The sequence below is a fragment of the Herpailurus yagouaroundi genome, unplaced genomic scaffold, assembly GCF_014898765.1.
Source record: "Herpailurus yagouaroundi ecotype Mexico unplaced genomic scaffold, PumYag 187, whole genome shotgun sequence".
Lineage (NCBI taxonomy): Eukaryota > Metazoa > Chordata > Mammalia > Carnivora > Felidae > Herpailurus > Herpailurus yagouaroundi.
This window is the reverse complement of record NW_024412418.1, coordinates 23,211,984-23,235,843: the sequence shown is the minus strand read 5'-3', so window position 1 is coordinate 23,235,843 and position 23,860 is coordinate 23,211,984. Positions and strand designations below refer to the sequence as shown.

The following is a 23,860-nucleotide window of genomic DNA, read 5'->3' as shown; positions in this document are numbered from 1 at the left end:
TTACAGTTTGTGGTACTGTATCCACATAGTACTATATATATGACAGCTTTACACCTCCTGTTCATTCCTCACCACCATGGAAATACTAGTTTGTTCTCCATTATTCCATTATTCAAATAGGTACATTTGAACACAATGAGGCTCACATTCTAGTAAAGTGTAGGATAAGTTCTTTTAAATCCAAATTAATTTGTAAAGCTTAGATTAGCACTTGTCTTTATGCCTAACACTGGCTTAGGGACTGAACAGCCTGTTCCTACAAAGCTTAACCATGTTTTTCTCATTTCATGTCCCACCACCACTGCCAAATTATGTATCATGGCCCCTACCTTTGGGAACCTTATCTTCTAAGAGAAATGTTAGATTTTCTTATATCTGAATAAGCAAACCATTCTGTTACTCTTACTAATCTGCAATTCTAGACCTGCATAAACATTTCTACTGAGACAAACAGGTTTTCCAAAATTTCTTACAGTCTATTCAAAGGACCTATATATAAGAAATTTAATGTCCAATTCAAGTCAGCAAATTCATATTGAGTTGACTTTGACTTCTTTTCCCACAAACTTCTTTGTCCAATGCTAATTATTCACAGATAGCCTTTTCCCCATGTTCTGATATGACCTAGTAACTTGGATTGTGACCCATACTTGCTGGAACCTTTTGTTCTGAGTCTTATACCATCTTTTTCCCAAGTTGGCATTCATTGAATGAAGAATGTGGTCATAAAAGAAAATAATGAAAATCCTTTAAAAAGCAGTGACTAATAGTAAAGGTCAAATATCTTTTCATGTTTGGAGATTGAGGTTGTTGTGCAGAGGTAATAAAATGTCAAGCAAATTTCTGCTGTTCCTATGTCTTGTTAAGGAGGATGCCTTCTGAAATACAATGGACAAAGCTTCTAGTTAATGGTAGTAAATCCCCATATTGTTAATGTAAAAACTTCTCAGCAAATTGTAGTTGTGAATCAGGGTTCTTGAGGTTTTCCCCTAAGAACCTGAAAATAAAATTTTCCTTAAACATTAAACTCTAAGTCAATACATAATGGATGAGATTTGAGTTTAGCAAATATATCTTAGAAAGCAGGGTGGCTTCCAGGTAGATAGCCCAGACTGTATAACCTAATCAAAGATATTAACAGATCTGAAGAAAGTATATGGCATTCAGAAAAAGGGAGTTCATTCACATGAATTCATAGAAAAGGAGAATCATGGTAAATATGTGCAATGTTTACCCAAGTGGTGTCATGGGGAGAGGGAGGCCACACCAAAAAGTATGGCCAGTCAGATCCTGGAGGCTGATATATCTGTGGTGAAGGTGGACACAAGAGACTTTCTTAACCTGTTCCATTTATCACTAGAATCTTACAGCATAGTTTAGTTAGTTCACAGCTTCAAGTACTTGTAGGTCTAACTGTTGTTAGTTGTATTCTTCCCTGGAAGTTAATAAATAAATTTCCACTTATGTTAATATTTTCTTTCTGTTAATGTAGTCATTTTAAATCTCTGGAGAACCGTTAAAATCTCTTACCTGTTAAGTTGGGGGGTGGGGCAGATTTTGACTTTTTCATTATGAATGCCTACCCTGATGTGTCTGCTAGTAGCCTGTCAGCTTTTCATAGCGTTGCCCCTTTTGTCTTGTGGAACAATGGAAACTTGTACATTGCTATTCAATGTTAGAATGAGAGTAAAATAAAATTATGCCCATTATTCACTGAACTCTATTTGAGCAAAATGCTGTTTTAATTGTCTCACTTAAAAGTAGAAAGGTATTATAAAGAACTGCTAAGTCCATCTATACTAATCTTAGAGTTGTCCTGGTAGAGCTGGACCTTGTCCCTTGGGTCTGATTTAACCATCATTAATAAGGTTTATCTTGATGCTCAGTGGTTTTGGGCAGTTGAATGCACAACTAGGTAAGATCTAGCAGGGATTTTGTCAATGAGGCCAAGAATGATGATGGGAAAATTTAGGAATGGGCAAGATCTAGGGGACATGCACATTCATTGACCTCCGTGTGCCAGACATTCTACTATCTGCTTTACAGCTGCATGCACCCTTAATTCTCCCAACAATCCTATAAGTAAAGCATGGTTACTTTCATTTTACAGGTTAGAAATTGAGGTTTCAGTAAGTTAAAAGTCTTACTCAGTGTGAATAGCAAGTCAGGTATTCTAATCTATGTTGATCTGACTCCTCCTCGTTGTTGTTGTTGTTGTTATTATTATTATTAGCAGAACAAAGCCTATTGAGATGGAAACAGGACTACCTTACAGGATGTTCATTGGTCTGGGGGTGTCATGGCAGCTAAAAAAAAAATGAGGCAGATCTGGAAAGCAATGTTGCGCGCTCTCTCTCTCTCTCTCTCTCTCTCTCTCTCTCTCTCTTTCTCTCTCTCACACACACACACAGTGAGAGACAGAGAGAGTGAGAGCGAGAGAGAGAGAGAGAGAGAGAGATCATAACAAAATAGGGGACAAGCCATTCTCCTGGAGGCACTAGATATGTTAACAAGGCTCAGGTTATTATTTTTAAGAAGGGATTTTCAGGTGTTTCTTTACAACCCCCCTCTTAGGCCTTAAAGCTCTACCATATCCTTATTACTTAAAGTCCTCACAGTGTGATACTGGCAATCAATCCAACGTATTAATTACAGGAGTAGTAACAATACTGTTAACAAAGCTGTCTTACCAATAAGTTCTCGGTTTGTTCATCATTTAGAATTCCTTGGCACATTTCCCTAAAGGAAAGTAAACTGCAATGGTCTGACAGAGTGAATGCTGTTTCCTACTATGTGATCTGTTCTGTTTGGCTAGAGGTTTTCCTTTGTCTCCACCACCTAAAATTATTGTCTTAGGCTTAGTACTGTTAAGGCTTTAGTACTGTTTAGTACTAAGTTTAGTACTAAGTACTAAGTTTAGTACTTAGGCTTTAGTACTGTTTCTTGATTACTAAGTTTTACCCCATGGTGACTGTAGTCCTGAGTTTATAAGCCAATATCGTTAAATATTTGAAGTAATATACATTATTGTCATTAAGATTGTTCAGTTTTTTGTGAGGGAAACTGACTGGGAGTACCTTCTTGTATAGACTTTCTAAATTCAATTTGTGCTCCCATATCAATACTCGGTTACTTTATAATCTCAGATTTAGTTAAGTTCCTGGGATATAGGCTCATTTAAATATGTCAGTATCTTGTATCTTGTATCTTCTTATAGTGAAAAAAAATCAAATGGTAGTAAATTTTCAACAAACTAAATCCAAACATTTTCCATTATTTTGGCTTAGGGGAAATCTGCATAAGGAATAATAACTTCGTGAATTAAATGTTAGTAAAATATTTTAATTTCCTGCTGCCTTTGACCTTGATGAATGTCACACACAATCCCCTCTTGCCATTATGATGGGTATTTGAAATGGAAAATCTATTTCATTTGTGTAAGATTTCAGTCTCTGACTTGAAAAACCTCAGATGCGTAGACTGTGTGTGTATGCCTGACTTCAGTACTCTGAAGTCTCACCTCTTGTCAATGAAAACTGACGTCAGCGAACTAATTGGCTTTTCTTGTGCGTAGGTACCCTGACATGCCCACCGCAGCTGATGTTGTGAACGCTTTAGATCAACAGGCACTTGCCTCCATCCTGAGAACATACGGGGAGGAGAAGCATGCCAAGAAAATCGCTTCAGCAATCGTTCAGGCTCGCAGCCTCTACCCCATCTCCAGAACCCAGCAGCTTGCCAGCATCGTTGCAGGTACCCTCATTAATTCTGAACAGTGTCTCAGAGGAAAAAAAAACAACACTAATATATGTGTGTGTGTGTGTGTGTGTGTGTGTGTGTGTGTGTACACACACACACACACACACACACACACACACACACACACACACACATATACACATATCCTCCAAACTCCCAGAGGGATTCATTTGTACTTAAAATCATTCAGGATAGAATCTTGCCTATCTTTCTCTCTATATCAGCTTTCTTTTGGTTCTGCAAGCTTCCCTCCCCCAGCACCTCTCCCCATACAATTTAAGAAAATATACTATAGTTGCCAATTAGTTGAACAATAGATTGTTTTTTCATGAGAGGTAATTTATCATTGTGCCTACCAAGGTGCAACATGGATTGGTGAAAGCAGAATTTCTTGATCCATCACAGTGGTTGATAAGCATTCTGTATAAGATCTGACATTACCTCTCTTAGTTTCACATTTCTGCATTTTAATATTTTGGGCAAAAGGAGAATTGCATTGCCCAACTGCTAAAATAAGATCTAGTGACTCATACATCTATTCTAAACAACCAGCTAACAAAGGGTATGTGATGTATAGGTTATTCTACTTTGTGAATGCTAACTAAATCAGCCTGAGGGGCTTATTGAAACATTTCATCTTTTCTTCTGTTCACCACCATAAACCTCTTGAACTTAAGTCTAGCTAGGAGGCGCTTTATTGTAGCCTTTCTGTTTGAAGCCAAAGTTGTTTCACAGCTGTGTTCCATGATGAAAGTTTTCCAAGGCAAAAATACAACTCCTGCAGTTATTTAACAGAATTCATGTTACATTCTTTGTCTTGTGGGCCATCTGAAACCCTACATCATTTTTATTTACCAAATGTATTAGGATTTCTTTCCCATGGCTCCTATTAAGTTACCTAAGTAGCTAAAGAAGTGGAGAAAAATAAATAATTGTATAACTTGTAAAAAGAACCTGATATTGGTTGCCTCTAATCTTAATATTATCTATAATTTAAGGAATAAAGCTTGATTATAAATTCATTCAGATCAAGATTTAGAGATCATATAGCAATTGTTTTATGACATAACTTAATAAGACTATATTTTACTTAGTTAGAATAATAAAATATAAAGAGTTGACCAAGTCTTTAAATGTTTTAAGCTTTATATATACCTCAAGGCCCTTCCAACTTACCACTGAGGTTCCTTTAGGCAACTAAGAGCACAATTCTTGTGGGTTAGATGATCATAAAATATGCCATTGTATTTGTTTCCCAAAAAGAGTTTGTACTAGTAGGCTGCATTAATTCATGCTCTGTCTTGTGTCCCTTTCTTTCCATCCCATACTCACTAAACATTACCACCTTACCTTACCTTTTTGTCATGATTTAACTAGCTATATGTGTTGTTCTCTGTCTCCCATATGGAGATGATGACAGTGAAAAGTCACATTTTTTATTCATAAGAAAATCCAGAATTTTCTGGTGCTGAAAATGAAGACTAGGGCTGAGGGCAGTCAGCCAATCAAAACCTCATCTGATAACTGAAGAAACTGCGCCTCTGAGAGGGTCAGTAGTATCCTCGAAGGTATACAGCCTAATTAATGACAGAGTCTGTACTAATCTAGAATCAGAGGCATAACTGGGTATTTTTGCCTTTAAGATATTAATTTTTTGGTCTCAAGGTCCTAATCTTCGAACTTGGGGTACTAACACTGTGGCATTACAGAGAAATTATATCAAGATGTAGAATAGAAACAATTTAAGTACTTTCAGAAAGATTATGATGTGAAAAACGTATTAGGGCTATGACAAATGATATTGTAAAAGTGAGAATATTCATATATGTGTAGGCTTTAATAAATGCCATTAAAAGATTGAGTTCCCCATAATGAGTCCATTTTTATAGTTCAAATCAGCCCATAATACTACAACTTTATTGATGATGGTATAATTCTGTAGAAAAGGAAAAAACATAAAAAAAACAGTTTGCATTTTATGCTCATTCATTCACAAAATATTTTGGAAGAGGCTGGTATATACCAGGCATTATACTGAGTACTAATGAAAAATGGGTCAGAGGTGACTAGATTAAAAAATGGTAATAGTAAACAAGGTTTTTCTACTTATAGTGGAAACCCTCTTATTGTTGTAGTCTGAAGTTATGATTGTGTGGGTAATAGAAAGAGTTGGTACATGGAGAGAATTTATAGAACCTATCCATATTTATATATATGGAGATGCTCAGGTCCTAATTGCAGTTCCACAAAGTCCATTCTTACATAAACCATACCCATGGCATACCTTCTACAAGCGCTGATTTTATTTTTATTAAAACGAACTTAGAGTTCAAAGGTACTTACAAAGCAATCTGAGCATATTTTCTAGATTTTCTTAATTTTCTACATTTTCATAATTTTTTAAATCTTTCATAATTACCTCACCTACATCTAATTTGATTGCATTTTTTACATGACTTATCTTTATTAAGACTCTCCAAAGTCTCCAATTTACTTTTCATGGGAACAGCAGATGTCTTTCCTTTTGCATTCATATTTCACCAGTTTATGTAATATTTGATTGAATTATTTAATGGCAATAGTAAGTGCTCTTGGCTTACAGCTCTTTTGGTGGGAGCAGGACTGTATAGGAACATTCGAGAGTAAAATACCATGCTGAGACAGTTTAACAGAGAAAGGGATTAATCTGTCAAGTCCATTAAACAGAAGTCTCTTAAGAGAGCTAATTCATGAAGGAAATATGGGAAACAATGGAGGGCCCAGGAAGGTTCCTCTATTAGTTTCATTTCCTAGTGCTGTATTAATAAAGTACCACATATTTGGTGGCTTAAAATAACACAAATTTATTCTTTCACAGTTCTGGAGGCCAGAAGTCCTAAATGAAGGTATCAGCAGGGCTCTGGGGGAGAATAGCTTCCTCCTTGACGCTACCTTGTGTCTGGCACTTGCCAATAATCCCTGGTGTTCGTTGGCTTGTGTATGCATCACTGAGTCTCTGCCTCCACTCTCACTATCCCCATACATGTTTTTTGTGTCCAAATTTATCTTTAGTATAAAGACACCAGTCATATTGGATTTAGCGCCTACCCTAATAGAGTATGTCCTCAACTTGATTATATCTGCAAGGACCTTATTTTGAAATAAAGTCACGTTCACAGCTTCCTGGTAAACACAAACTTGGGGGGACACTATTCAAGCTGGTACAGCTCCTAAGCAATATCTTTATTTAACAAACATGTATTTTTGTCAAGCTATAATATGCTGTGACTATATTTGGACATCTTTTCTGGTTCTAATAAATTCATGCTAAATATGTTCAAGATTATCCAGGCACTCTGGGAAATATGCCACAGTTCCTGACACATTGTAAAACCCATATATTGATGGAAATATAAATCATTCCCCTTGCTTTCAAAAAGCTAATAATCCATTAAGGACAAGGAAGACCACCACACTTGTAATCACAATATAATTAGTGGGATTATATAATAATTCAAGTAAGTAAGTTGTAATTTGTAGAACCTAGAGCCTGGTGCATTTCACTAGTACAAATGAGTATACTCCAGTACTCTTCCATATCCTATCAGCACCAGAAGACAGATTCAGGGCTGCAAATTGAGGCAGGAAACTTATAACTACCATGGATTACTTTGTAAATTACCAAATTAGTAATTTATAATTCCAAAAACGACCTGTGGGACTTCACTATTCATACACACTATTCAGAACTGCTAGGCAGAAATTTCAATGTTAATATGTCACACATGTTAGATAGTGTTCCCTCCAAAAATAATTTATAAATAACAAGTCACATTTTGTTAAGCATAGTTTCTATTCTAATGTAGTTATAGCTGAAAAATTGGATTTATGAAATTTAAGACTTGAAAATGGCCTGAGGGACTAATTTAATGTAGAGCCAAATTCTTCATTACCTCTAATAAGTGGTCATCTTGCATTTTAGCCTTTTCATCTCCATCTATCTTACTCCCCCCTTGTATTTCAGTGAAGAGGAGCACATTTCAGTCTGAAATTGCTAGTTCCATAAATAGAGGCCTTAAGTCTTTAGAAAGGATGAATTCCTTAGAATAAAGTCCAAATTCCTTTACATGGCTTGCAAAGCTTTTCATGGACCGGTTTCTACCTTTTCGTTTTCATCTCTGTTGCTTCTCCATAGTAATCTCCGTTCCAGCCATGCTAGAGTCCTGATGGTCGTGTCTTTCCGGCACACCACAGTCCCTCTACTCCAGGCCTTGGATATTATTAACATTAACACTAGAGTGCCCAACCCCTATCCTCTCCTGTGGTTAATGCCAGCTCATCCTTTTGAGCTTTAGTTAAAAGTGTCACTTCCTCCAGGAAGGTTTTTCTAGCTCTACACAGATTAGTTAGTTGAGGTGTTCTCCCACATGCTCCCCATAGTACTGAATTTCCCTGCCGAAGCACTGACACTGTTGTTATTGCTTTCTATTTAACTTCTCCCCTAGACCTATACTATCTAGTACACTTCCCAGTAGCCACATGTGTCTTTGGAATTCTTGAAATGCGGCTGCTCCTAATTGAGAGGTCATATATGTAAAATACACACCTTAGTTTGAAAAAAGAATTTAATGTATCTCAAAAATTTATATGTTCATTCTATGTTGAAATGGTAACATTTTAGAAATTATCGAGTTACATACAGTATTAAAATTAACTGTACCTGTTTCTTTTTACTTTTTTAACATGGCTGTAGAAATTTTTAAATCACACATGTAGATTGCATTATATTTCTATTGGATGGCGCTGCTCCAGATACTAAGCACTGTGAGGGCACTGCTGTGACTCTTTTACTCATCAGGGTGTCCCCAGCACTTATCATAATTTTGGCCCTTGGAAGACATTTGGTAAATGCTTTTTCAAGGTTAATTTATCAAATAAAGAAAATCACATAGATCCAGGAAGGTTCTGCTTTTATACAGTTGGTATTCAGTGAAATAACATCAATGTTAGTAAAAAATTGGTGTTCAGTCTTGTAGACCATAAACTGAATCTCTCCCACACCAGTATGCACTAATAACATTAACACTAAAGTACTCAGGTAAATTAGACAAACACACTGCCTACCCAGTATTTTAGTTTATTCATCTTTAGGCTGAAATGATATTTTTCTTCCCTTATTCTTTAGAGGTGCTGGTAAGAAAAATAACACTTATAAAATATTTTTATTAATTAAGAATCTTTAATAATGGGAAATGATACATATAATAATCCCTCCAGCTCCCCAGGAAAAAGATTTATGTACTTAATTTTTTAAAAAACATGGCTGTGGTCTAGATTTTGCAGAATTTGTGTATATTTGATTTACAGAGACTTAAAAAATGGGATTGTTTCTAGACATACCTCTGAAGATTGTCTCAAAAGGCTGCCCATATTTTATTCCATATTCCATTGTTCTTTCCATTCTCTGGATACATCAAGGGAAACTTAATTATTAAATTCAGTTTAACAAAGAGAGTTTAGTTCAAGTCCTGGTTCTGCTTGCTTCCTGTGTAGACTCGAACAGTTCTAGGCCTTTTCTTTCTCATCTTGAAATGGAAGTGAATAATATTGATGATTATGACCATTTGTTATTTTGTTCATAATGTAACTATGTTTTGTAATATTGAAATTCACTCAGTTTCCAAGCACATGCCAAAATCAAAGTATGCTTTTCAGATCATTGGAATTTAGATTCAAATTCACAAAATATATAATCAATGTGCTGATAATCAAAAAGTGACAGAAGGCATACAATATCAATTTTTGAATGGTAAAACGGAGGGGGTAGGTTTCTTAGATTTGTTTGATTCTTGTTGATTAAATATATAGACTTTATTCCCTGACTGAAACTTCTATGTAACCTTTATTCTGACTCATGAACTGGGTACATGTCCAGGTCTTAATGGATGCTTGTTGAACAAATAAATCAATAAAAAGATGTGTACATTCCCAGCCAAGGTAAAATGAAAATTCAGGGAAAAAAGTATAAGTTGTTAGGTGTTACTGAGAATCAATTGTACTCTCCCCTTCACACTGAAGAGGGGGGAGACCTAAGCATCCAAGTACTCAGTATAAATTAGAACAGCTTGAGGAATAGATGAGACTCCCTAGGACATGGAATCAAAAATTCTCAAGTTCTTTGTCTGATTCTGCTATTTATGTGCTCTGTGAACTTGAGTAAATCACTTCTCTTCTCTGATCCTTATTTCCTCATCTGGAAAAGAAGAATAACTAATTCTTGCTATGACCAATAAATGAGATGGTGGTATGTAAGAAAGTTCTCTGTGAATTGTAAAGTGTATATACAACTATAAGCATTTTCTACTTCTCTCTATCCAGACCTGAGAAGATCCAGGGAACAAACAAGTGCACTAGTCAGAACTATGACTGTGATCTTATACCAATGAATACCTGTCCACAGCCAAACCGTGTGATTTGTGATAGGCTAATTGCTTCATTCCAAGCTTTTCTTCCCTTAGGGATTATGTGACTTTTAGAAAAAAGAAGAATCTTTTTTTTTTTCTGCACTGGCATATAAGGTATATCTTTCCACAGTAGCATTAATAGCTTATGCCTCTGCTTGTATCTGAAATCATTATATTTTTCCAACAAAGCTTTGTTAATCTGGAGAGAAACATCCAAAATACAAAATAAATGAAGTGCAGCATTCGTTAAGAAGTAGTCATTGCCATCAAATTTTAGTGCAACTTTTTCCTGATGAAATTAATTAGACCAGTTTGCCATCCTTTTATTGTTTTAATAACTTGCATGTTACTCCCTCCATCTTCCCCCAAAAGCACTCTGTATACTAACATTGCCATGATTATGAAATAAATGAAGATGTCAGAGAGTTCAATTGTCACTCTCTGGTCGATCTGTCACTCTGTAGTATGGTCAAACCAACAGTCAAATTTGGATGGCTTGCCAGTGAGTTACAATTGTCATTGTCACCGCCTATGATAAGGCAGTTATTCTGTCATTTAAATCTCTTGAGTTCAATCTGTTATACACTGTGTACATTAGTATGGTAACTTCATGCCAACTAAATTATCAAATGACATTTCATAAGTAAACTTATTTCTTATTTTAATAAGTAATCTTTCCAAGAGACATTCTGTACAAGAAGCCCAACTCAGAAAAAAATGAAATATGGAAAGAAAGAAAGAAAGAAAGAAAGAAAGAAAGAAACCTGAAAAATCTTTTTTCCTTCTAAAAACCTGGCCATTCTCAGTTTGAAGTATCACGTGGGGAGCAGGGATTGCCCTAATCCCAAGTAATGGTGGCCCAAGCCCAATTTGATGATGATGATGATAATGATGATGATGACGATGGTGATGATTATGATGAATGCTAGCTAACATTTATTGAGCAAATATAAGACACTATCCTAAATTATTTTCATGTATTAAATCAATCCTCAATAACCTACAAGGTGGGTATTGTTTTTATCCCCATTTTATATATGAGTAAACTGAAGCACAGAGTCTAGGTAACTTGTCTCTTGTCACGTGGAGCTGGAATTAGAAGTAATCTCACTATAGACTCTGTGCTCTTATTTAGGACACTAGATCCCTTTCTCATAATTAAGGTACAGTGTGAACTGTTGCTGGAGGATGCTGACAGCTCAGTCTTCCAGGATCTCACATCTCTCATATGGGAGAGAGTCATAAAAGCAGCTCACTCTGTCACCCTGTGATAAGTGCTGTATAGAGTCATGAATGAAAAGGTATGGGAACCCAGAGAAGGGACAAGTTGATTTTGATGTAGCGAGAGGGTTTAATTTATTGTGGAGAAGGGTTAAGTAGAAGTTACAGAAAGGAGACCTTTGAGTTGAGTCTTTAGGGGGAGAAGTGATAGCTATCTATAGAAAAGTGCATGGCACACAGTAGATACTCAGTAATCGCAGAAGAAAAAAAGGAATGAACAAATAGCAGGTAGGATTTCAAAGGGCTGAAGGTAGTACAAGATAGGCAATTCAGAGTCCAATCCCAAAACCCAGTGGAATTCCAAATCCCTAAAATTCCCCCCATTATCTTGGTATCCACTATCCTAAATGTGACCTTGAGTTGGGTTAGATTTTTAGAACAATAATTCAGCATAATCAAGTCCTCTAAGTCTTATTGATTATGGCTGAATTTCAAACTGCTTTTATGGAACAAGAGAAGAGAAACGCATCCCTTTACTTATTTCTTATCCCATTTCTTATGTTATAATTTGTGTACTTCTACAGGTGAAAATTAAAGTGATCTGCTGGTATTGTATGTTCTGCATATAGTAGTTTTCACATTGGTATTAATTTTGCAAAGATGTATATAAATAGCCTGGCCATCTTGTCCTTATCTTTATTGATTAGAAAAAAAAAGAAGAAGAAGAAGAAAGATTATTTGTTCCTGTAACTAGTTATTCAGAAGTTTTAAGAATTTGTTGCTAGATATTTACAAGAGCTCTCGATTTAAGAATTAAGATAAAGCAGTCTTCTATATTTGTACTACCATCCTGTTTTTGAGATTAACATGATTCAGATCTCATCTACATGGTAGGTACAATTACCTGTCTTTACTTCACCCTAAAAGTACTGAGAGGATCAACAGTGTGCAGCACTTTTCCGAAGAGTAGGTTTCAGACATCAGCAGTTATATGTATACATTGGGAACATATTTTGAAGACAAGCATCTGCTTTCATTTTCAAAGTTTAAATGTTTAAACCACCGCAAAAGACTGTCAGAGAAAGAGAACCCCAGATGTTAATAGGTTGATAAAGATCAAAGGTTAGATTTCTAGGGCTGGGAAGGGGAATAGTGAATGAGAGTAGGTTTGATGTCCAAGCTTTAATTATAATGAAAAACTAACACAAAAGCTTCCAAGTTATTTTCTGTTATATCTTTTGTTTTGTGAAGTTGAGAAATTATGGAATATCTGGAAAAGATATTCCTCAGAATTTAAAAATAAAAGGAATCCATATTAATTTTTCGTATCTTTTATGTATGTAATTGTTTTGTGTGTTTCCCCATCTTTTTATTTTTGTCAAGAATTAGCAGTTTTGGGAAGCCTGGGTGGTTGCTCAGTTGGTTAAGTGTCTGACTTCAGTTCAGGTCATGATTTTGCAGTTTGTGGGTTTGAGCCCCATGTTGGGCTCTGTACAGGCCTGGAGCCTGCTTCAGATTCTGTGTCTCCCTCTCTCTCTTCCCCTCCCTGCTCAAGCTCTGTCTCTGTCTCTCTTTCTCAAAAATAAATAAACATTTAAAAAAAGTTTTTCTTAAAGAATATAGTAGTTTTGCATTTTAATTTATTTTACCCATTTATTCTTTATGTGACTATATACTGCCTCACATATTTTTAATTACTTGGAATCTCATTCCATATTATAAACCAGAGAACGTATATTCTCCCCTTACATTTGCATGTAGTACACAGTAAGCAGTAGGACTTGAGTATTCATTTAATGACTTTCTTATCAGTTGGACTACTAACTCTTTGAGAGCAAGGATTAGATATCTTTTTCATTGTTACATCTTCAACACCTGATATAGTGTTTGGCTTATGATAGGTGTTTAATTAATATTTCTTGAATGAATTCATCAGTGTCCATTTCTTTGTAGTTCTTGTGATGTTTAGAACATGGATGAGATAAGAGACAGCTAATAATAAAATTTCCCAACCAACTAGTTTCTTCAGCAATAGGCACTTTCTATTGTTAGTAGACTCAAACCTACAGTAATAGCTGGCTTTCCTGGCCCAGCTCCAATACCCACTTCAGGGAAGCCTGCCCCATCCCCGGCATCCATGTCACTTTGTCCCCCACTAAGTGCCAGGGACCCAGCCACAAAGTGGCTGCCTCCTGAATATGCCACAGGCCTCCTGGTCACCCTTCTCCTGGGAGAGGACATCCTCAAAGGAGGCTGTCAGAGAAACTGTCATAATCTTCTTGGCATTGTAATATCTTTCCTGTTCTCTAAAGGGTGGATCAGGTTCAATATGTCACACAATACTGGGTCAGTCTTCTATATTTTCAGTTTCCTCATTAGCAAAGCAGGGAATTTGACCTAACATTGAGATGAGACACATTTTATTTATACATCACAAATTTATTTAATCAAGTATTTATTGTGACTCCACTTTGTTGTAGGCACTGATGAAATTGCGTAAGTGATAAATACGAAGTTTTCATCTTCTAAGAATTAACAAAAAAGTGATTTTCCCCTATTTAGATAGTAGTCTTCATAGTTAGTCTTATTTGCATATAGCATCATGTTTACTTTTTTTTCTCCTTAGCATATACTCCCCACTCCTTTCTGGGATCAGTTTTCTTCTTACCCAAGTACATATTTTGATATTTTCACTGAAGATCAGTGAGTGATATATTTTCAAACTTTGTCTAAATATATCTTTATTTTGCCCTCACTTTTGAATGATAATTAGTTGAGTATAAAGTCAACAGGTTTATGAATATTTTCACTCAGTACTTTGAAGGTAATATTTTATCATCTCTTGACATTTATCATAGTTGATGAAAAGTCTAACTGTCATTATTTTATGGTTGGTCTTTTTCTTTCTCTGGCTACCTTTAAAGATTTTCCTGTCGTTGTTTAATTGTGATGTACTTGGTTGTGACTTTGTTTTTATTTATCATTAATGAAACAAAACAAACTTCTTTAATATATCTATTTCTGGAAATATCAGACATTATTTCTTTCCATATTTGTTTCCTTTACTTTCTTGACTCCTGGGCAGCACTTATTCCTCACCACGTCTCTCATATTTCCTCTGTCTTTGTCTCTGTATGTTACAATATGGGTAAGATCCTTTACTGATTTGCCAAGTCTCTTTTAAAGAGATAGTTAATCTGCTGTTAACCCACTTGTGGAATTTTTAAATTCACTATTCATCCCTGCAAGTTCTATTTTTAAAAAATACTCTTGTTCTTATTCTTTCATCATAGTCTCTATCAATTATTTTAAATCTTAACATTTTAAATAGTAAATATACAGTTATTTCATATTTTGTGCTGATTTGTTCTGTTATCTCCAGTTCTTCCTATTTATTTCATCCATTGATTTACCACACACACACACACACACACACACACACACACACACACACTTGTATGCATAAATGTATATAGTATGAGCAGGTCTTCAGAGAGTTTTACATATACACACATCCCCTTTAGAAATCCTGTTTTGTTTGTTGTGATTGAATGCTTGCTTCTTCTTTTTTCCCTTCCCCTTTTCCATCTAGGGTTCACCTGATGAGCAAAACCCAATAGCCAATAGTTTGGCTATTTAGGTTGTGGAAATCAAAGATACATGTAGGCAGACTTAAGTGATAAACGGTTATTATAAGGTATATGTGGTAATAAGAAGGAATTATTATAAGGCTATTCATGTTATTAAGAAAGACAGTTATCTGAGCTACACAGATCTCTGAAAGACTGGAAGACAACTCAAAGGTTGTTCAGGATGCTACACAGTTTTGCAACTCAACGATTGTGTTGCAGCCTCAACAGGAAACTTCTTTTCTCGAGTAAATTATTATTATTTTTGTTTGGATCTTCTCTACTACTAACTTTTTTCCAGGATTACTAGTTTCTGCTTACTCATATCTTTCTTGTTTTTACTGTCTCATGGCTCCTACTTAAGTAATCTTTTACTGTGTGTTTTAGTTTTTGCTTCTTTTGCCAATTGTTTCTGTCTTTCTCCTTCTTTTCTCATCATCTCATCTTTCTTTTTCTTGGCCTGGTATTCAAGTTCCCTAAACTAAAGGACTTAATTTGGACCATAGTTATCCTTAGCATCTCCTTGTTTGGCAGAATTTTACACTAGTTCCATTTAAAATGCCTGCCACTGGAATTACGTGGCACTAGCATGGTGACTAAAGCTTAAGGAACTACTTAGTTCCAGTCAGTCCATAGAGTCCTCCTCAGGATTGCAATTATTCAAATAATGCTGTAAAGAAGGAGTTTTTCTTTAAAGAAGGAGGCCATGACTAGTGGTGAGGTTTTTTCCCCTTTAATTCATCTACCTAGGTAAACAAAATGGACCCTGTAATTTGTGTCTTTTTCAGTAGTCTTTTGTTGAAAGAGTTGCTGTGTAACTGCTGTATAACAGTTCTAATATGCTACCAAAGCATGATAAAATTTATAGTTTTCCCAAATCTCCAGTGACAATCAAACCACTCTACTGTCCAAGACTAATAGCCTTATTTTGAGATCTTCTCTTCCTTCCCCCCCACCCCCACCAAAATAAGGCTACACTGAGACATCTTCTCTTCTCTCTAGAATGTCACTTTTAGCAGGTCATTTGATAGACAGACAGATATGCCTCTGGCTAGGATCACATTTCCGAGGTCCACTCCCATATTTCCAGTGGTCTACAGGGCATCTCCACCTGAATTTCTTGCCAACACCCCCATCTCAAAATGTGTAATGTGGCAATTTCATAATTTTCTACACCAAAACCATCTTCTCTTCCTGGGTTTGTTGTGCATATGTTAATATCTGGATTCCATTCAATTGCTGCCAGTTGGCTGACTGACCATGTCAATCTGGCTTCCGACTCACACTACCACTGGTGACTAGTAAGCCTTCTTTTCAGTGTTCTCGGTTCCCAGCTAACTTGATTTCTTATACATTCTATACCTACCTGACCATGACTAGCCCTAGTCCTGACCAGCTTCTACTTCTCTCTTATTCAGTGCCCAATTCTGTTACTCTTATATCTTCACTTTACTAACACAGGTATCTTTCCTTTTGTATCTCTAACACTTCCCATGGAATAGTGTTCTTGCCTATTTTCTTGGAAATCTTGCAGCACCATTTCTTCTACCCCACCCAAGGTCCAAATTTTTATCACCACTTCCTGGCCAAGTCCAATCTCCACAAGTCTTAATTCCTACTCTACTACTAATTGACTGTTACTTAAGTCACTTTGTCTCTCTGGTCCCAATTTTATTTTCTCATAAAGGGAAGGTATATTAAACCCCCCAGTCTCTAATGTCTTATGAAACTACATCAGGCATTTTCCTAGTCTCTGGTATGGAAACTTCAAAGATAGCTTTGCATCATTTTCTGACACACACACACCCACACACATTTTTCCATTGATCATTTATTAAATTCTGCTCTGATTGTGGCTTTTGGTTAAGTTCTCTTTTCCATACCTACCACCACTACTGTTATTTCTTGTGTAGACTATTACAAGAGCCTCCTTAGAGGTTTACCTGCCTTCACTCTCTCCCCTTAAATCCATTTGTTACAAGTGTCTGCCCAGCCCACACTCTCTTCCTTTAGAATTGCCCAGACTCCTACCAGTTCCTGATACCTGATTAAGAAACAGTGCACCTAGGCAGCCATGTTGATACCAGGTCACCCAAGAAGCAACTGATTAGGTCATATAAATTAGATACTTTTCTCAAAATGTGAGCCACCAAACCCAGAAACTATAATTATAAGGTACTGGGAGTGTAGAATTGAGACTAGATTTGAAATTTTTTTTTTTTCAACGTTTATTTTATTTTTGGGACAGAGAGAGACAGAGCATGAACGGGGGAGGGGCAGAGAGAGAGGGAGACACAGAATCGGAAACAGGCTCCGGGCTCCGAGCCGTCAGCCCAGAGCCCGACGCTGGGCTCGATCTCACGGACCGCGAGATCGTGACCTGGCTGAAGTCGGACGCTTAACCGACTGCGCCACCCAGGCGCCCCAGATTGAGACTAGATTTGACTCTCTGTCAGTCCAGAGCAAGGTGAAAATCACAGTTAAGAGAACTGGGAACCATGAGCAGAGTGAAGGAAATAAGTTTGCAGAAAGAACAGACATCCAGTAAATGGAAGAGATGTTCACACATGCACACACACACAAATGCACACACAAACACAAGTGTGGAAAGAATGCTTGTTGGATAGGTTTCCAATTCCCATAAAGTCTAATGGTATTTCCTATAGTTGGCTTTTTGTGATCCCTACATATCCTTTATTATTTTGTTATCTTAATTGGAGTGGGTTTTGCTCTATTCATTAACATCCAACCAATCCCCTAAGGCATTACAGTTTTACTAATCATTGAATTTACTTGTTCAAAAACTTTCATTAGCTCTTCATTGCTGCTGCATTTTATCCCATAAGTTTGCCATATTTGGGCCCATTCTCTGGCCTGAGCCATAGTTTTCATGCTTCTCTCACATCATCCTCCTATATTCTTACCTAATTGTTCTGTCCTTTTTCCCCAAACATGACTTGTACTTTCCTTGCTTATATCTTTGATCATGCTATATCCTCTACCTGGAAAAACAACAACAAATAAACAAAACAACAAAATTCTCCTTCTATCTCTACTGGTTGAAAACATTTCCACTGGTTGAAAACATCTACACTCTTAAGACCCAGCATAAATGCCATTTTTTCATGATTGCATCTCTGATCTCCTGAGTTGGATAGAGTCTTTGATTTAAACTATCATAGCATTTTGTCTATCTTTTATTTTCCTTGTGGCAGTGTGGTATAGCAGGAAGAATATAGGCTTTCAAGTAAGAACTGCATTCATATCCTGGTTTTGCTACTTAAGGGATGTGTGATTTTTGACAAGTTATTTAATCTTTTTGTGCCTCAGTGTGTGTGTGGGGGGGGCGCAGGCAATAAGCAAATAATCCCTCAAAGAGAGAATTATAAATTGTATAAATGTTAAGAAAAAAAAAAGTCATGAGAAAGTATAGTAAGGAGACATAGAAGGTTAGGGGTTTTATGGAGGCCTTTAAGCAAAGACTTAAAGTAGCCAAGGGACAAGTCTGGGAGTAGAGTTTTCAATACAAAGAAACTAAACATAAATCAAAGTACTGGGGCCCTTCTGTATCCTATTTCATCACTAATATTTTCTCTTCTCTTAAATGTTACTTCACTCTCAATTTTTTACTATTTCATGTTTATTTTTTATTATTTCAACCGATTTCAACCGATCCCCTAAGACATTACAGTTTACTAATCATTTAATTTACTTGTTCAAAAACTTCCATTGGCTCTTCATTCCTGATGTATTTATTCTCAAGCGTAATTCTCATTCCTCTATTTATGTTATGTGACATTTTGTAGCATAATCTTGATAATTGTTAGCATCAATTTTGTGTATCTGTTAAGCTGTGTCACTCTGGTACTTGACCAACCTTTTCTTCTAAAACATTGAAATATGAATAAACCAGGACAAGCACTGCTGTTTTAATTCTAACATCTCTTGATTATTTCCTTTTGATGACTTCCCCATTTCTGCTTTTTCAGTAATATATATATATATATATATATATATACACACACACATACATATATATGTGTGTATATATATATCCATCCATATCTATCTACATCTCTCTCTCTCTCTCTCTCTCTCTCTCTCTATATGTGTGTATATATATATATATATATATATATATATATATATCCCATCCTTGTTATATGTTCATAAGAAGAAGTTTAAACTCTAATGGGTAATGGAGTATTAGACATCTAAACAAATAATTCTAAAATGAAGCAGAATATTTTGCCAATCTCTTTTAACTACCTTCCCCTTCTCCACTGATGTTTATGATGACATAATCTCCCTTTTATCTCCCTCCTTACCTCTCTGATTGTATTTTTTAGTACTAATTTCTCTTCCTCTGCTTGTGCCTTTAATGTTGATATTTACTGGGGTTTCAGTCCTTGGGTCTTTTCTCACAATACATATGATGCTGGACATCTACATCCATTTCCACAGATCTGACATCATCTGTATTCCCATCTGCAGCTGAAATCTTTCTTCTGAATTTTAGACCAATATTTGCCCAACTTTCTGAACATATCAGTCAACGTATCCTACAAGCATATAAAGTTCAGTGTTCCAAATCTTACCTTGCTGAGTGCCACTGACCCTTCCTCTTTGTCTATTTCCAATGCACCTAACTACATTTACCCAGTTTCCAATGCACCTAACTACATTTACCCAAAAGCCCAAATCAAAACCTGCAAATCAACCTTGAGTTGAAGTATAAAGGTTTATCACTAGAACTTTTCAGTTCTGCCTCCTAAATGTCTCTTAAATCTTTCTATTTTCCCCAACCCCAGGTTTCCACTGTCATTGTTTTATTGTAAACGTTTATCATCTTTGCCAAAATTAGTACCTTAATCTTTTAACTGGACTCTATCTTCTGTCTCTCCCAACCTCCTCAAACTCTACCAGAGTCATATTTATAAAATATACTTACAGAGTTATGTTTATAAATAGAAGCCTCATAATATCACAACTCTCCATAAAATTCTTAATAGGTTGCTATCATCTGTAAGACAAAATTTAAACACCTTCACATGAAAAACAAGGTTGTTCATGATCTGGCTTCTGCCTGTCTTTTTAACCTAATTTCTTCACTGCCACTCCCCACCACAGCCCTCCATATCTACACCAAACTGCTCACCATTTAGGCTCCCAGAACTCACTTTCTGCTTTCTCACTTCCATCCTTTTGTGTATGATCTTCCTCTGCAGGATATGTCCTTCTTCATGTTTTCTCTTGCCCCTACCTACTCTACAAAATCTCTACTTCTTTTAAGACTAGGCTTATATATCATTACTTTGGATCCTTCCTGCACTTTCCTTTTTACCCTCCTCCTGAAGTTGCTTACTTTTTCAATATATTTATATATCTCCTGTTTATCTGCTGTTTATATATCTGATGAACATTTGCTCCATTATACTTTGTCTCCCTTATATACTTTGTGAGCTCAAAGATAGAGTGACTACATCTCATTTTCCTGAATAGCCTCAGCACCCATCTGTTACAGGATATGTTGAAGAACTCAACAAACTGGATTAACAAAAGCAAGAACTATTGAGTCAGGTAGATTTGAGCCGGCTGTGTCATTTCCTATCTTTGTAAATTTGGGCATTTATTACCTTCTCTGATTCTGTTGTTTCATCTGCAAAATATGGGTGATGATAACTACCTTACAAGATTCTTGGATTACTAAATCAGACAATGTATTTACAAAAATGTTTTTACATTTATTTATTTTTGACAAGCAGAGTGAGACATAGAGTGAGCGGGGGAGGGGCAGAGAGAGAAGCAGACAGAATCTGAAGCAGCCTCCAGGCTCTGAGCAAGCAGTAAACACAGAGCCTGATGCGGGGCTCGAACTCACAAACTGTGAGATCATGACCTGAGCCGAAGTCGGACGCTCAACGGACTGAGCCACCCAGGTGCCCCAACGATGTATTTTAAATGCCCAAAAGAGATCCACCTCTAGTAGATAATCTATTTATTTTTCAACTTTTGTTGCATGGGCACATAAAAAATGAATGAGGGAGTGAGTGGATAATTGAATGAGCGAATGCACTTGAGTGAATTGAATAGAGCAAATACTATAAAAAATTTTTTATAACGAATTCACCAGGGAAGGAAAGACTTTCTATACAAGCAACAACTGTCTTACTCTTTAAAGGAATGGTTAAAATGTCAACATGCAGCAGTGTTGCAGTCAAGGCACTGGGAACCTAAACCTTGAGAAGCAGTGTGTGAAAAGCCTAAGACTGGGGAAAGCACCCCTTTTTTTGTTGGAAACATTATTCTCTGCTGTCACTTTACCCTTCTACCTAGTTTTTCTTCCTCACGTTAAAGAACTCTAAGGATGGGCTGGCTGCCAATTCATTCAAGGTACATCAGCATCTCATTAGCCAGGTGACAAGTTAGACCTCACACAAAAAGGTCTATGGATTTTGAAAAGGGAAAGTGGATTGTTATAAATAGTAACATAAATTATTATTGAATGGAGTTTTCTGTTGCCTAATTATTATTATTCAATGAGCTGTTTTAGACACAGCATACGTTGCAACAATGTTGAAAGCACTACATTTCCTTCCTTAAAAAAACAAACAAACAAAAAATATTAACATTTATGTAAAATCTACTAGAAGGCCTTAGTATTTAGAGTCTTGTGTGCTTCAGATATTTGTCTCAAAAGTTGAAGCTGAGAAAGGTAATCTAACAGGTAGAATTTATAAGCTGTTGATTTATCTCTGTACTCTTTAGATGGAAATGGACTTTGATGACAGACTCAAATCATCAAGCCAACATGCTGTATTGCTATATTGCTTACCCATTTTTCCTTATTAGTCTTTTTTTAATGTCTCATCACCCTTGCATTATTTATGGGTTTATGTCACTGCATTCTATTGTGTTACTGAGTAATTGAAAAAGAAATTAACTTTGGAATTATACAAAAACCAGGATTCAGATTTCAGCCCTGCTGTTTACTAGCTGTGTGAACTTAGACAAGTTATATAACCACTCTAATCCTGTCTAAAATGGGGATAATGGTTCCTAACTTATAAGATGGCCATGATGATTAGAAATTAGAGGGGCGCCTGGGTGGCGCAGTCGGTTAAGCGTCCGACTTCAGCCAGGTCACGATCTCGCGGTCCGTGAGTTCGAGCCCTGCGTCGGGCTCTGGGCTGATGGCTCAGAGCCTGGAGCCTGTTTCCGATTCTGTGTCTCCCTCTCTCTCTGCCCCTCCCCCGTTCATGCTCTGTCTCTCTCTGTCCCAAAAATAAACAAACGTTGGAAAAAAAAATTAAAAAAAAAAAAAAAAGAAATTAGAATGTAAAACTACCTACCCTAATGGTAAACATATGATAGCCACTTGGTAAAGCTAGTCAGTAAAAAGAATTTACCTTATCTAGTTGTTGACAGAATCTACTTTATAAATATATGTAAAAATATGTGAAATCCATGATTTTCTGTATTATATAAGCATTTTCATTTGTTGGTCATATATACAACATTGTTAAGAAATTCAAGTGAAAACTTTTAGAAGCTTGTAACACCACTCTACCACCATAACATGATTATAATTTTACATATTTTCTTTATCTCTTTACCTTTATTTATTCTCACATCATTTAGTTGAAATGATTGAATTTATATAATTTTGAAATTTATTCACTTGGTATCTTATCATGCTACCTTTGATGCCACTATACTGTGTATCAGTAAGAAATATTAGAATTTATTTAATCACATCCTTATTATTAAATATTTGGCATACATCTTAGTGAGGGTTATTATTAAAAACCGTAATAGTTTTTTGTGCATATTTAAGAGATTTTTAGAGAGGAGAGGTGTACTTTCTTTCTAAATTCCCTAATGAGGTTAATGACATATATGACTTTTGCCTTTGAAACATTATTTTTCAAAATGGATACACATCCAAAACCAAAAGACTTTACTGGACATTATTCAAAGCACTGCTCCTAGACCAAGGTAGTAGAATAGAACAGGCAGAAAAATAAAAGATGGAAGAGTGCAGTTCAGTAGTGAATTTAGATGTGGTAGAAAAAAGTTACTTATAACCTGTGATTTAATTAAAATCCATATGCTATTGGCCCTTGGAGATATTAATCATCTATTCTTCAATTCAGTCAGATAGTCTGTTAGTCTTTCAACAAGCGTGTTATGAGAAAAATTATGATAATGCAAACTCCCTACTTTCTGAGAGTAACACGCAGTCCCTGCCTTCTGCAAGCTTATGCTTCAGTGGAAGTGATAAACATTTTTTAAAGATCATTGTAAACATCTGATCAGTGTTCCACTGCAGGTTAAGTATGCTACAGGAGGGCAGGCAACTTACCTTGGATCCCAAGGATCAGGTCTGAGTCTGTGCTCATCTCACAAAAAAGCACAGTTACATACCTTTTCTTGTTACTATCTCCCAGTGCTGGGAAGTGCAAATGTCCCAGCTCAGAGGGCAGTACTGCACTGCCCTGTTCAAATAAAGTAATGGTTCAAATAAAGTATCTTATTATGGGTCTTAAATATGCTAGAACCTTCTTCTGCTTTGTGTTTACAGTATTTGGCAAATAGGCCTCAATTCCTTCTTAAAGATTCAATAATTAAATTTAATATTGACCACCTAAATAAGTAAAAGGAGTCATGATTCACTTTGAGATATGCCATCTACCCTCAACATTTTAAGACTTAGATACTATAGAATTATAGTACTATACTACATTATAGTATATAATATTATATAGTGTTATATGTTTTATTTAAAAATTATATATGAAAAATATC

General features: G+C 36.0%; 1 protein-coding gene across 9 annotated transcripts in view; it reads left to right on the top strand.

Moving 5' to 3' along the window:
- Nucleotides 1-23,860, top strand: part of METTL15 (methyltransferase 15, mitochondrial 12S rRNA N4-cytidine) — a 259,172-nt gene that overhangs the window by 154,732 nt on the left and 80,580 nt on the right. For all 9 annotated transcript variants that reach the window (XR_005796943.1, XM_040495564.1, XM_040495566.1 and 6 more), the window contains one exon: nt 3,575-3,753. Coding sequence is in view for 8 of the 9 variants with exons in the window: in XM_040495564.1 (XP_040351498.1) it covers nt 3,575-3,753 (179 nt within the window). In the remaining variant the exon portion in view is untranslated. The remainder of the gene's footprint in view (nt 1-3,574; nt 3,754-23,860) is intronic.